The 13,762-nt window shown below is 37.4% G+C and overlaps 1 protein-coding gene across 1 annotated transcript in view; it reads left to right on the top strand.

The window, feature by feature from the left end:
- Positions 1-13,762, top strand: part of CFAP91 (cilia and flagella associated protein 91) — a 1,839,442-nt gene that overhangs the window by 1,408,498 nt on the left and 417,182 nt on the right. The window contains exon 16 of the mRNA XM_044071500.1: positions 8,584-8,675. Coding sequence (XP_043927435.1) covers positions 8,584-8,675 — 92 coding nt within the window. The remainder of the gene's footprint in view (positions 1-8,583; positions 8,676-13,762) is intronic.

The raw sequence follows: 13,762 nt of genomic DNA on the forward strand, positions 1-13,762 counted from the left end.
GTAGCCACAGGTTTGGATGCTGATAGGAAGATGGTCAGGGTGAGAAAGGAGGGAAAGTAGTAGGAATGGCAAGTGCAAGTAAGGAAGGAGTATAGGCAAGACTGAGAAAGCTGGGAGCAGAGAAAGGCAAGCTGAGAACAGTGTAAATAAGTTTAAAGGTATTTAGAAATAAGGTCTGAGTTATGATGTAAGAAAACTAAGTTTGAGACAACGCCAGGAGGTCTGATACTATGGAGGAAAAGGGAGATGCCCAGTAAGAGACCAGTAATCTGAGTGGAAGTGAGGAAAAGCAGAAGAGAGAAAGAAAAGGGAGTTAGAAGTAGTATTTGAAGCAATGCAAGACAGAAAAGAAAGGCTTTTGAGAGGGTATGGCTGCTGGCAAACCTGTCTGAGAGGCTGGGTTTTCCAAGCAAGGGTCTCTTCAAGCAATTAGACAACAGTTAATGTGTACCAGTGTCAATACATACTTTCACTAACTTTCAAAAGCAAAGTGTGTCTTGGAAGCTGTTTAGAGGTTTTCTTTACTTTGCCCTATTTTTCAGTGGTGTCCAAATGGGAGATGGCAGGTATTTGGTGCAGAGACAGACTAGAACACAGTTTTAGAACTATAGAAAAAGGAGAAAAAGAGGTAGTAAGGTTTGCAGCACAAAAAACAAAAATAGAAGTTTCATACACTCTACAATAGCAAGCAGTAATAGTACATAGTAGTCATTAATCAATACAATTCAAATAAACAGTGGACTAAATTTCTATAAGGTTGGATAAAGAGCTACAATAAATAGCAAGGGAAAAACACTTTTGCAGAGTAAGTTGACAAAATTATATTGCTATTTCAAAGAAAAATTGCCTAGCATAGGTATTGGAAAAGTCACTGTATCATACTGTTGCAACTATACAGGCCTTGGAGAGAAAATACTGAGACTGTTTAAAAGTCATACAAAACCTAACATCAACAATTACACAGGCAAGTGTGCATATTACAACAAAGCAGCATGCCTGCGAGGTTAGTCTTCTGTTCAGAATGATTAATAGAGAGCACTCTAAAGCAAGAGGCTCTAATTCAAGTATAGTACCTAGATCAGCTACTTTGTGAATCTAAACACATTCTAGCCGAATATATCAAGCAACAGTAACAGTAGCTAAATGTATATATCAGGTACGGAGAGCAGTTGCTCTGTAAATCTGCGCAAAGTCTAAGTATATTAGTCAGAAGTAGTAGTAGATAATACAATATTTGGTTAAATAATATATACTCTAAGGTAGTAGGGCATCAAAACTATAGGACAGCCCTACAGTAGTAGGAGTTTAGCACGTGGTGAACGCTATAGTGGTAGTAAGGTCACAGAAAGAGTCTCAGACTAAAATAATAGCGTATATACATTACAAGGTATAGTTTAGAACAATATCGCTTGTGTAGGAGTTTAGCACGTGGTAAACGCTATAGCAGTTAGCGTATATACATTACAAGATATAGTTTAGAACAGTAACACTTGTGGTTAGTTTGGTGAGACTCAGAAGTCTACATAGAGCAATGTGCAGGTATATTCTGCAGTATTTCACGAGCAGGAAGCCACTAATAATATATGAGCGGCAGATTAAGGCAGTATTAGCTTAGGGCTATGATGTTTTGGCTACACTTCAAGCCACAGCACAGTTAAGCCAGTTCGTGTTGTTATGAAAATAAAACATATAATCCATCTGGCGAGACACTATTGTCTACACAAGGTAATTTGCCGATAATGTTAACAATTCGGATCAAACAGCATGCCGTTAATTAGTATGTATGCGGCAGACGTAGGAAAAGTATTGCTTACGGTTATATTACTATCAAACAGTTAAAGCAGGAGCAAGGTAACATAAGGTGGCAATGAAATTAGGCAGAGAAGACTAGATACGTAGTAAATGTATACTCAGTAACATCGCTGATTATGCGAGCATTATATAGCGTAGCAGTGAATCAGACAGACTATCACAAAACAGGGAAAAAACACTTGTAAGACTTAAAGAGTAGACTAAATATGCCATACATGTGTAGTCACTAACATCTTTGACCATGCAAGCATGTGTACAGTGTATTCGCATAACAGGGAAAAAGACTTAAAATACAGTATAAGAAGATATAACTCACTAACATCACTGACTATGCGAGCATTTATACAGTGTATCACAACGCATAACAGAGAAAAACACTTAAAAGCAATGTAGTAATAGTAGTAAAGAAGTAATAGTTTAAGGTGATAAACTCAGATGTCCATTCACAATCACTAGAGGGCAACCACGGGCAGAACTGTATCTGCATAGTGATGCACAAGTTATCCTTGCAAAAAAATGTATGAACATAACTTAATTTTTTTAGCAGCTGAATTATAGCTGAAGAAATCTAATCAAGATTGCCATCAATGGATTGTTTTATGAAAAGACCAAGCGATACAGTTCTTACGTTGTTAGACGAAATTGAACACTGTGTCTTTACTGTTTGTAGATTGTCATCATGATTATAAGTACAGATGGCAAATTATCATAGAGAGATTCCTACATAAAAAAAATAAAACTGTTCATCAGTGTTTCTTTGGTTAAAATGCATGTCATCCTGTGGTTAAATGAGAAGTTTTGGCTGTAAAAAGTTACTAGGAATTGTTCGCGGAATGTTTAGCCAAACCATGGACTGTTCCAAATGCCTTACTATATGGAATGAAGCTGTAATTCCTGTTTCATATCACCCTACGGTAAATTGGACTGCAAGATTAACTTTTTGCAAATAGGAATGTAAGCTATATACTCCCTCAAGGAAATTTGATCAGTAAAACCCTAAAGTTTTTCCTTTAACTTTTGATGTTATGCATGTCTTAGCCGTAGATATGGATAAATGTTTTGGTATGGATAAAAGCTCCATTTACTGGATAAGATCTTCTTCTTCTTTCGGCTTTTCCCGGTTAGGGGACACCACAGCAGATCACCTATCCGCTCATGATTGGCAGTGGAGTTTTACAGTGTCGAGTTACCAGCCCGGCGCCCAACCTTCCACAGAAGGCACACACTCACACCTAGGGCCAATTTAGAGTGTCCAATCCACCTACAGCATGTCTTTGGGATGTGGGGGGAAACCGGAGCACCTGGAGGAAACCCACGCGACCACAGGGAGGACATGCAGACTCCGCACAGAAGGCACCCCAGCCGAGAACCTCTTGCTGTGAGGCAACAATGCTAACCGCTGCACCACCGCGGCCACCCATTTACTGGATAAGATCAATGTGGCTAATTTCTTCTGACAGTAACATTGTTACATTTGCTGGAACCAGCTGTATTGGAAGGTACCAACAAGGCTGCAAAAGTATATGTTCTTGTAGTATCATTAAGCATGTAAGTGTGAATATTGATTGTAAATGTAATTAAGGAAAACCATTATTGCACCAAGGTAGTAAAATGTATGTAGCTTGTTAGTCAGTTAATACTAAAAAAACCTAAACATACAATTTTTGGAACAGTGTTGGGAGTTGCAAAGGCAGGAATATGAATTCTTGATGCTGTCAATGTTGAATCATTTAGGAACAAGCTATAAACTAAAAGACTGCCGCCTACCTATTTTTCAGACTATCCAGAAATCTGAATGCTGGTCTGGTAGTCGGGAAATTACCATACAAACTTACAGCATTTTAAAAATTACCACCTCCATGCAGTACTTGATTGTATAAGTATTGCACTACAAGCAATGATTGTATTGTATCTGTGTTTTAAATCTCATAAGTATGTTTGTGCTATCTTAAATTTGCCTCTCCACATGTCTGAACATCTCAGCTTTTTTTCATTTATAATATGTTTACTGCATGTCCTACTTTTATTTTATTTTGCACTATCAGGTCAGTGAGAATGCATGTTATAAAATGTTAACAGTGGAGTTTGTGAATGTGAAATTCTATTCAACTTCACTAGAAGAAAGCTCACCTTCTGACATAAAGTACATATCTATTATGTACCTTTATTCTAACCATGATTTTGAGTTTCAACATCAGAGTAAACAATGTAAAATTCCCGCATGGAAAAAGCAAACTAACTGACAAAGCTTTAATGCCGAAGAGAAACAGTTAAATGACGATGATAAATAGGGTTTAGAGTGTACCACTCATACAGTTCTATAAATGTAACGATTAGAGTAAGTATGTATTAATTCCTACCAGATTTAATCTTGGGGCCTAATTTAATCTCACAGAAATTTTGGAGTGAGAAATAAATCCTGGTTTTAGTGTACTATCAGATTGCGGTTTTCTTAACTGGATTTTCATGGTCAGTGGGTAACGTTTTAAGACCAGAAAGACTGACAAGAACACATGCTTGAATTCAAAAAGGATACTGCAAGGTGTACATGAGGTGTAGACCTTGTGGTAACCTTTTGGAATTCAGAAGCAGCCCTACTATGGTACTTTAGCACAAAGATGTGCAGTACCACATTGGGCTGTCTAAGCAGTCATGGTAAATGCTAAAGAAGCATTCTGGGGGGAGAAGCATATGCTATAATTAGTGATGTGCTTTCCCCCAGAACTGTCTGCAGCAAAGCATTTATGCAGCCACTGCTGGATTTTTGTGTTAATGAATACAACCAAAGACTCATGTTCACCCATTGTGGTAGTGGAAAGTGCTAGGGAGTTTAGCAGACAGGTAGTGTTCAGGTGTGTGTGCATGTATGTGTCGTTAATGTGGGGCTGCATGTATAAATGTGTTTCTGCCCGAGAGGTTGCAGTATGGGAGGTAGTTAGGGTTAGGGTTAGGCGATAGCAAAGGTTTGTGTGTGTGTGTCTTTGTGTGTGTGTGTGTCTTTGTGTGTGTGTGTATGTGTATATATATATATATATATATATATATATATATATATATATATATATATATAATTTATTTATTGCATTTGTTTACTGGGAAAGTCCACTGGGCTTAAAAGAGCCCATTTTCGGTGGAGTCCCGGGGAGAAAAGCTCCGACAAGAACATAGATGCAGAAAAAAAATTAAACATTAATTGGTATAGAAGTAGAAACAGTGTTACACATAGTGGTTACAGTAATATACACAGAATATATACATAAGTCAGGAATTTAGTTGGTTTGATTACAGTAACATATACAGAATATATACCTAAAAGCAGGAATTTAGTTGGTTGCCAGATGAATTCAGAGTGGTAAAAACGGAGATAAATTAATCAGCATTATTGTGTCAGTATCAACAAGTGATGAAAGAAACAAAATAATAAACATGGAGAAAGTATCATCAGTCACTACTAGTAAAAAGCATAGGAATTTAGTTATAATATAAGGAAAAGGAAGAGGTTAGGTTATAGAGCAGGTACATAGCCAGGAAGAGTTGAGATGATTTTTCGGTGTTTGTTTGAAGGTGGTGGTGCTGCCTGGGTTTCTTATAGAAGGAGGAAGTGAGTTCCATAGTTTGGCGACGGTGAAGGAGTAGAGCAGTTGACCAGTCCTTAAGGTGGGCTATTCTACTTTTAGAGGTAGATGATTTTCAGATCTTAGTTGCCTGCTGGGTTGGTATTTGGCAAATAGAGTTGAGCAGAACAGTCTGTGGGCCTGTAGATTATTTTGTGTGCTGTAGTTAGCTGGGTGAATGAGAGATGGTGGGGGAGTTCCAACCAGCCTAATTGTTTCAGTGAGTTACAGTGGTGGGATGAGAATTTGGCCTTGGTGGCAAATTTGGATATTCTGTTGTAACACATATCAAGTTTGGATTTTGTAGAATTTTAGATATTGGTGAGGAGATGGGCACCCTAAAGGAGAGAGGGTAATAAAAATGTAGTTGCAAGGGTTTGTCTAGTAGAGAGGCTAAGAAAGTGTTGGTGCCTTTACAGCATACCGAGCTTTTGGCGTGTTTTTTTTTGATGTTGCTGCTTATGTGTAGGTCAAAGTTTAGGTTTTCATCTATAATAATGCCTAGTAATTTAGTGTGTGGGACAACTTCTATAGTGGTATTGTCTTTGGCTTGTATACTGAAGAGTTTTTTTTTTTATCTAGGGGAGTGGTTTTCTTAGAGGCAAAAATTGCTAGTTTAGTTTTTTTTTTTTTTTTTTTTTTTTTTTTGGATTTAGAGCAAGATGATTGTTAAGCATCCAATATTCAGTAGAGGTGAGGGCATTCTGGGTGATCTGTTGGAGTTCAAGCTGGAATTTGCAGTGCATGTTATTGTAGAGTCATCAGCATACTGGATTACTGAGCATTGTGGGAGAGTGGTGTGAAAGTTGTTAATAAAGACGCTAAATAAGACAGGACCAAGTATGGAGCTTTGGGGTACCCCTGTGGAAGTATTGAGGAAGAGAGAGTAAGACTTTTGCCATTTGGTGGACTGCTGCCTATTGTAGAGATAGCTATTGAACCATTGTAGGGTAGGTGGGGAAATGTGGAGGGTAGATGGTTTAGAGAGGAGGATAGTGTGGGAAATGGTATCGAAAGTTTTGGAGAGGTCAAGGAAAAGAGAAGTGATTATTTTCCCAGAATCCCGTGCCCGGTTAACTGTATCAAGGAAGAAAAGGAGGTCTGTAGTGGTGCTGTGCCCTGGTCTGAAACCAGGCTGAGTGCGTGACAGAATTTGATTTTCAAGCAGGTGGTTGAGGAGTTGGGCATGGATGCATTTTTCCAGTATTTTAGTGAGAGGTGAGAGAATAGCTATGGGTCGAAAGGTTGTGATGTCTGTGTTGGTGCCGCATTTGTGTAAGGGGAGAATGAATGCTTTTTTCCTGATGTCTGGGGCAAGGGACTCTGTAATTGATCTGTTAATGAGTATGCTGATGGGATAAGCTATAGAGTTTGCAGCTAGCTGCAGGAAGTGTGGGGGTAGATTGTCAGGGGCTAGAGTACAGGGTTTAAGCTTAAGTAAAAGTTTTTTTATTGTGGCAATGGGTATGGGGGAGAATTTTAGGTTAGAGTTGTGTGTAGGGTTGTTTTCTGGGATGGTTTGGTCATTAGTTGTCTTGGTGGTAGTGGTGTTAATCATATCTATGGGTCTGCTTCTATTTTTCAAAAAAAACCACTTTTTTGAAAAAAAGAAAGTCAAACCAACTTTAATGAAAGTGCACTTAAACAAAAGTGAACACTAGCCACCAGGGATACATCTTTAACAATGTGCTTTAACATTACATAAACATGACACTGAAGTGGGGACACTAGACACTAGGGATAAAGCTAAACATCATGCCATAATGGCATCTGTGGGGGGACACCAGCCACCAAGGAGAAGTTTAAATATCATGCCTTATTAGTATATGAGTTTGGAGGGGACACTAGATACCAGAAATACTCTGTATAGTGTACTTTAAAGCCACTTAAGAAAAAATAAAATTTTTGCAGGACAAAAGACATGGGAGGCACTAGACACCAGGGATACTCTTCAAAGCATGCAGTAAAGGAACTGAAAAAGATTCAAAGCCTGCAACTTTCCACCTCACAACAGAGGATAGCAGTCCTTTGCACCTCCAAACATCAGGCTAACTGAAAATAATCTTGTGTACTTACACAACAAAAAACATGTCTAATACAAAAGTGGAGAAAGGTTTCAAACCTTGCACTATCTACCCAGAAAGCAAGAGCATTAACCAACTAGTCTTACTAATCCATTACTTTATTTTTTTAAGATAAAAAGAAGTATAAAACTCTTATGTCTGGTCTAATACAATACTTTCAACAGTCCATGAATCATAGGGGAAAGTGGTGGGGAGAATGCTTTAGTATAAATATTGCAGAAACACTAGACAACACCAGAGACACTATTTAAAATGTCACTTAGCTATTACAATTACTGGGACTCACTTAAAAAGTTAATATATTAACAGCTCTAACCTCAATATGTCTGGTAATGTTAACTGACTGTAAGGATCTATGATTTAGGAGAGCAGGAACAAATAAATAAGAAAAGATATTGGGGACATTTTAATAACTTAGGGACAAATAAGAGGTATGTGGTGTGTGTGTATGTGTGTGTGTGTGTGTATGTCAATGCAATGCATGGGCCGCCAGTGTTAACTACCGCAGGAAAGTGCTGATCTGTGATTATGGTATTTAATCGCAATTGAGAGACATGCAAATTATTTGATAATGTGGTCTTTCCTCATTGTGGATAACATATTGTTAAATCACAAAATACTGATTAACAGAAATAGGCTGTTTTTACTGCAGCTCTTAATGCGTGTGCTAGTGTTCTTTCTCAATCTTTGGTACAGTATCCACTGTCATATTGTTACCCCAATATGTATTAGACAATAAGTCATTGACTTATTTTAGTTGCTGATTTTATAGATTTTCATATTAAATTTACTTAACTGTGCCTGTGTATTTGCACACTGATGTGTGTGTGTGTATTTTGTTTGCATACAGAATACTAAAGAAAGGGGAATCAGTAATCAGAACAAAGTTAGAATGGGTGCTCCGTTATGCATTAAAAAGCTTTAAACCCTTCAAGACAACATTGCTAATTAGCCGTCCCACGCTTCTTATTTTACTGCAGTGATTTACTACAGCTGTTTTAGCATACATTGAAAAAGCACATTTTTTTATTTTGTTATAACACAAAATAATAAATTAAAATATTTCCTCTTAGTCGAACTCATCTTCAGTCTGAAGAGATTGTAGCAGAGCTGGTTTATGGTTTTCTCATTCCAGAAGTAAGAAAGGCCTATGTCAAAGAAAGAGGTAAGTGCTTTACAAACATCTTTATGATCACTTACTGCTGTGCTTTGGACAGTTGAGTAGCTTAACAGATGCTTCATATTTATACCATATACATCTGGACTGTATAATTCAGACAAATATTCAAGGCTAGTATAAAAGATGGTGTTTCATGAAATGGTGCCAACCCTTTGTATTTAGGACAATATTAAGAGGGGTTAAATTAGGTAAATACTGTATTTCCTCAGTTATAGCAACTCACCACATAAAATCTTAGATTTTCTCAGTGTGTAAGAATCGGATGTTCTCACTTCATGTGTCTCCTTAAACTAATTGAAAATGTTTGCTCCAGAATGTACAGTTCAACAAACATAATGAATTTAAATTGTTTCAAAAACTAAACTCTTAGTTTTCTTTTTTTTTTTTTACCACAGCAATAAATATTTTCCAAGCTTTTCAAATGATGATGTCAAACCCAGTTTGGAATATTTATTAGAAGACATTTTTTAGTCTCAGAAGTTGAGAGTAGGTTTAGCCTTGTCTACAAGAGTGCATTACATAACACATATAGACTGGCCATTTACAAATACCTGAAACTGTGTTTATTTTGTTTCACTGTTGAAGTGGCTCACAGAGTTCAGCTTCATTATCTATACTATGGGATGTGCGTTGTTCTCAACACTGCCTTTTGCTCAGTGACAACAGTTCAGTGTTTAGTGCTAGGTGTTTTGTTTTCCCTTATGTTTTAGTGATCCACTGGGTATTTTTCCATTGATGTAACATGTTTTATATAGAGGATTATGAGTGGGTCACCAATCATGACCTGCTTATTATGTGTTCGAGACATAGATGCCAAGAAATTCACCTTGAGAGCAACGCTCAAGAGGTGAATCTTGGTATTCATGTGACGAAAACATAATAAAGGGTTATAATCGGAGACACGATCATAATTCTATCTACTTTTTACAGAAAAAAAGTGCTAATTGTTTTGATGGCTTTCAAAGCTGTAAAGCACTTGGCGAGTTCTGTCAGAAGGACAGTTTGAAAAATATATCTTATGTTTGCACTCACCTTGCCATGCCATTCAGCTGTCCAGATTTTCACAGAATCAAGAAAAAGGAATTCCACAGACCACCAAGGCTAAAAACCATATATTATTTATTAATACGTTAGTGCTTTCAGGATAACCCCTTCCTCAGAAGTACAATATAACAGAAAGCAGAAAACATTTTTAAACTCACATAATCCAATCAGCATTAAAAAACAATTAAACAGTTAATCAATTAATTGAACAGTTAATTAAACACAAGGTATCTGCCTTTTTAAAACAGGCTTCAAAGGCACTACACCATTCAGCCCTGGATATCTGCTTGCCCCCAATTCCAAAATCCATCTAGTCTCACAGTATTCTGTGTAGTTTACTATGTCATCTTCCCTAACATTATTCTTAATATGTTGTAAAGCCATAAACTGAAAATAGTGATCCTGATGTTCACTAACATGTTGTGAAAGGACTTTATGTATGTCACCCAAGTGTATAGCAGATAGATGTCTCAAAATTCTGTCCTTAAACATACAATTCGTCTTTCCTACATAAAACGAATGACAGCTCATGCATCTATTTATTTTATTTATTTATTTATTTCCAGTTTGATAACCGGGGAAGTCCACTGGGCCCGAAAGCCCGTTTTCAGTGGAGGCCCGGGGAGAAAAGCTCCATGATAATACATTACACACAAAAACACAGCAGAACAGATCTAAACTAATACACACAAAAACACACTCTGTTCTAATAGCATAACACTTTAACAATTTCCAAACAAGAACGAGGTGCATTGGGCACTATACATAAGAAAAAGATATATTAGTGCAACTGTGAATGTTAGTAAAGTAGGGAAGGAAAGGAAATTATAGATAGAGTTTGAATGCAAGAGCAGGGATGCATGGGAGAAACGATCTAGCTAAATAAACAATATTCTTTGTATTCCAAGTAGCAGAAACTATAGTTTTATAGATCTTATTCGTAAGGTGGTGTCTAAATTCAACACTCTTACTAATATAATCAGATACCTTACACCGTGTACATGGTCTCGTACCTATCTTAATAGAAGACTTGGTCTTTGTATTAAAGTTGTCACAGAGGATATGTTTCAAATTCTTGTTCCTTTTAAACACAAAATTAGGTGACTCTCCTACCAAGTTTCTCAATGAGTCATCAGACTGTAAAATACCCCAATTATTCCATATGACATCACATATCTGCCCTATATCACTACTATATGTAAGATATAAGTTAAACCTATTCCCATTCCTATTAACTTTCTTCCTGTTAGTCCTATCAACAGTTACTGACCCCTGTATTCATCTCATGGGAGGGGGAAGAAAGTTGCAATCTATTAGATATACCCTTTGTAGAAAACCAGGGTGCTGATGCACCTTCCCTGGACCCCCAATACCACACTGATCTCCCTTTCTACGTCCACTCATTTATAACCCCTAAGTATCATATTATTAACAAAGTGCTCCATTTCATCCTTTAAAGTCCCTTCATCTGTACATAATCTAGATAACCTAAGCACTTGTCCTTTCATGATGTTCCTAAAGACAAAACCTGGATGCATGCTGTCCTAGGCTAGTATGCCATTTTTCCAACAGGTTTTCCTAAAAATCTTAGTATTGAATATATCATCAACAGAACATTCTACTTTCACATCTAAAAGAATCTATTTCCGTATACATATTGTTTTTTTAATGCTGATTGGATTATGTGAGTTTAAAAATGTTTTCTGCTGTCTGTTATGTTGTACGTCTGAGGAAGGGGTTATCCTGAAAGTGCTAACATATTAATAAATAATATATGCATTTTAGCCTTAGTGGTCCATGTAATTCTTTTTTCTTGGTTTGCTACTTTTTTTGGACCTCGGACCTTTCGTTCCTTCAACCTGGTTGAAACTTTGTCTGTAGATTTTCACAGAATGTCCAGATTTTTGCCTCCTATATTTGGTCGGTATCTCATAAAATCTGTAAATGTTCATCATTTTAATCACTGCTGCAGTAGCCTTAGCTGGCCAACTTCCAAAATTTCAGGGCACCTTCTACATGCCCAAACTGTCAGACAGATTGAGCTGAGCTGACTAAAAGGCAAGTCTGGGTGTGAAGCCCTTTAGAGGTTTACTGATGCTAAAGAATATGCTACTCTGTGGCTTTCAAAGATCAGTGATTGCTTTGTGCTGTTCCTTTCCTGGGCAGATAAGTTCCATTTTGGACTTCTATTTTCTTAGTTGTGTTGCTGTTTTATCATTTTTTTTATTCAGGAAATATATTTTAAACATAAGTGTTATGTTTTAATGGACTGTCACAAGATTGTAGTGTACTTTTAAATTGGGTGCTTGTTTTTCCTGTCAGTGTTTTAAGTGGTGCAAACTAACTGAAAACATTTTTTTCCTGTGGAGAAATTGTGATTATTTTATGTTTGTTGGGATGGCATAGTGTTTTAAAGAGCTTTTAACTGTGTTTTTCTGGCAAAAAAAGTATCTTTTGTAGACTGGTAGTGTTAAGCAGCATTTGCTGCTTGTTTTCCCTGGGAAAGAGGCAGTGTTTTTGGCTTGATTGACTATGGAACAGACTACCAGACCCATGGTCAGTCCTTCTTCTAGCCACAAAAAGAAAGAAATTAAGCAAACAGTCTTTGTCACCACAGCAGGCTAGCAGTTTGCCTCAGTTGCAGGTGGGTGACTCTGCTGTGGCCATTTATTGTACCTCCGACCACTCATCTTTTACTCCAGATCCTTGTGGTGTCACATCTAAAGCCACTGTGGACCAGGAGTTAGTCACGTTCTCTGTAGCTGTTGGAGTCCCCTCACTGGATGAGGGAGAGACACTGTTGTCTGTCCTGGCAGAGGGAACAGGAAAGGTTTCCCTGTTGTATCAGAATGTTGCACCCATCCCTGGGGAAGATGCTGTTGCCATTAGTTACTTGGTTGGCCCTATTTTTCCTGTCAAAATAAAAGACAAAGCAAAGCATATATCTACTCCTCCTCAAATTTCTTTGAATAGGAATAGTTTACAGGGACTGGCTCAGGGTTTAATCCAGGCTATTGATCCGTCTTGTAAAGTAGTTTCTGGTGAAAGAAAGAAAGATACCTCCTTTCCTGATGAGATTTAAGATTCTGAATCTTTACACGAAGATGCAACGGTAGATACAGGGTATTTTCCTCAGATTTCTGATTCAGACTTAGAAGAGAGATCAGTTTCTGATTCTACCTGCTGAAGGTTTCTCTTTCTCTGAGACTATTGCTAGAAGGTGCCAGTGTTTTCAGTGGGAGAACACTGAGTTTTCTTAGTCCCTCAGAAAATACTATGAGTTGCTACAGAAAGATTTTCCAGATCCTGCACCCATTCCACCTGTTCTGTCTACTTTAGAAGATCTGTGTATTACTGCATGTAGTTTTCCTGATAGTCAGCCATCTGCCTCTAAAAAGGCAGGTAGAATATTTAAAGTTCCTCAGTCTGTTAAATGTTTCGACACTATTCCAAAACCTGACCCAGAAGCTATAGCTCTAGTTGATCCCACTGCTGCTAAGTACCTAGTGAATTCCAATCCTGCTCTTTCTGATAAGGATGGGAAAATTATAATTATGGGAAAAAGTGTATACTTCTGCAACTTTGATTTTTAGAATTTTGAATTGTCAGGCTCATATGTTATAGTTTGTTCTGACTAATTGTGTAAGTATGAGGGATATTGTATCTGCAGTCTGTTCTTGAGGAAATATCTGTATTAAATAACTTAGTTTCGTCTGTTGCACAGACACTACTCATTATTTACAGTGTGTGTATATGTCTCTGCTGATGCTTCTTCCAGGGCTATGGCCACTTACTTTTTTGAGGAGGTTTGCATATCTGCATTGTCAGAAACTCCCAGATGATGTTAAAAATGAGATTTTAAATTCTCCTAGTATTTGACCCTCTGATGTAGAGGTGATGAGACAGTGTGATGAAAGGATCCAGACTTCTGATGTTTCTTAAAGTTTTGTGTGTCTGGATCACATTATCAGTTATCTCCCTTACCGTTTGGACTATCCACTGCACCAAGAATGTTCATAAAGTGTCTA

Source organism: Protopterus annectens, chromosome 5.part0 (assembly GCF_019279795.1).
Source record: "Protopterus annectens isolate FY-2018-M chromosome 5.part0, PAN1.0, whole genome shotgun sequence".
NCBI lineage: Eukaryota > Metazoa > Chordata > Ceratodontiformes > Protopteridae > Protopterus > Protopterus annectens.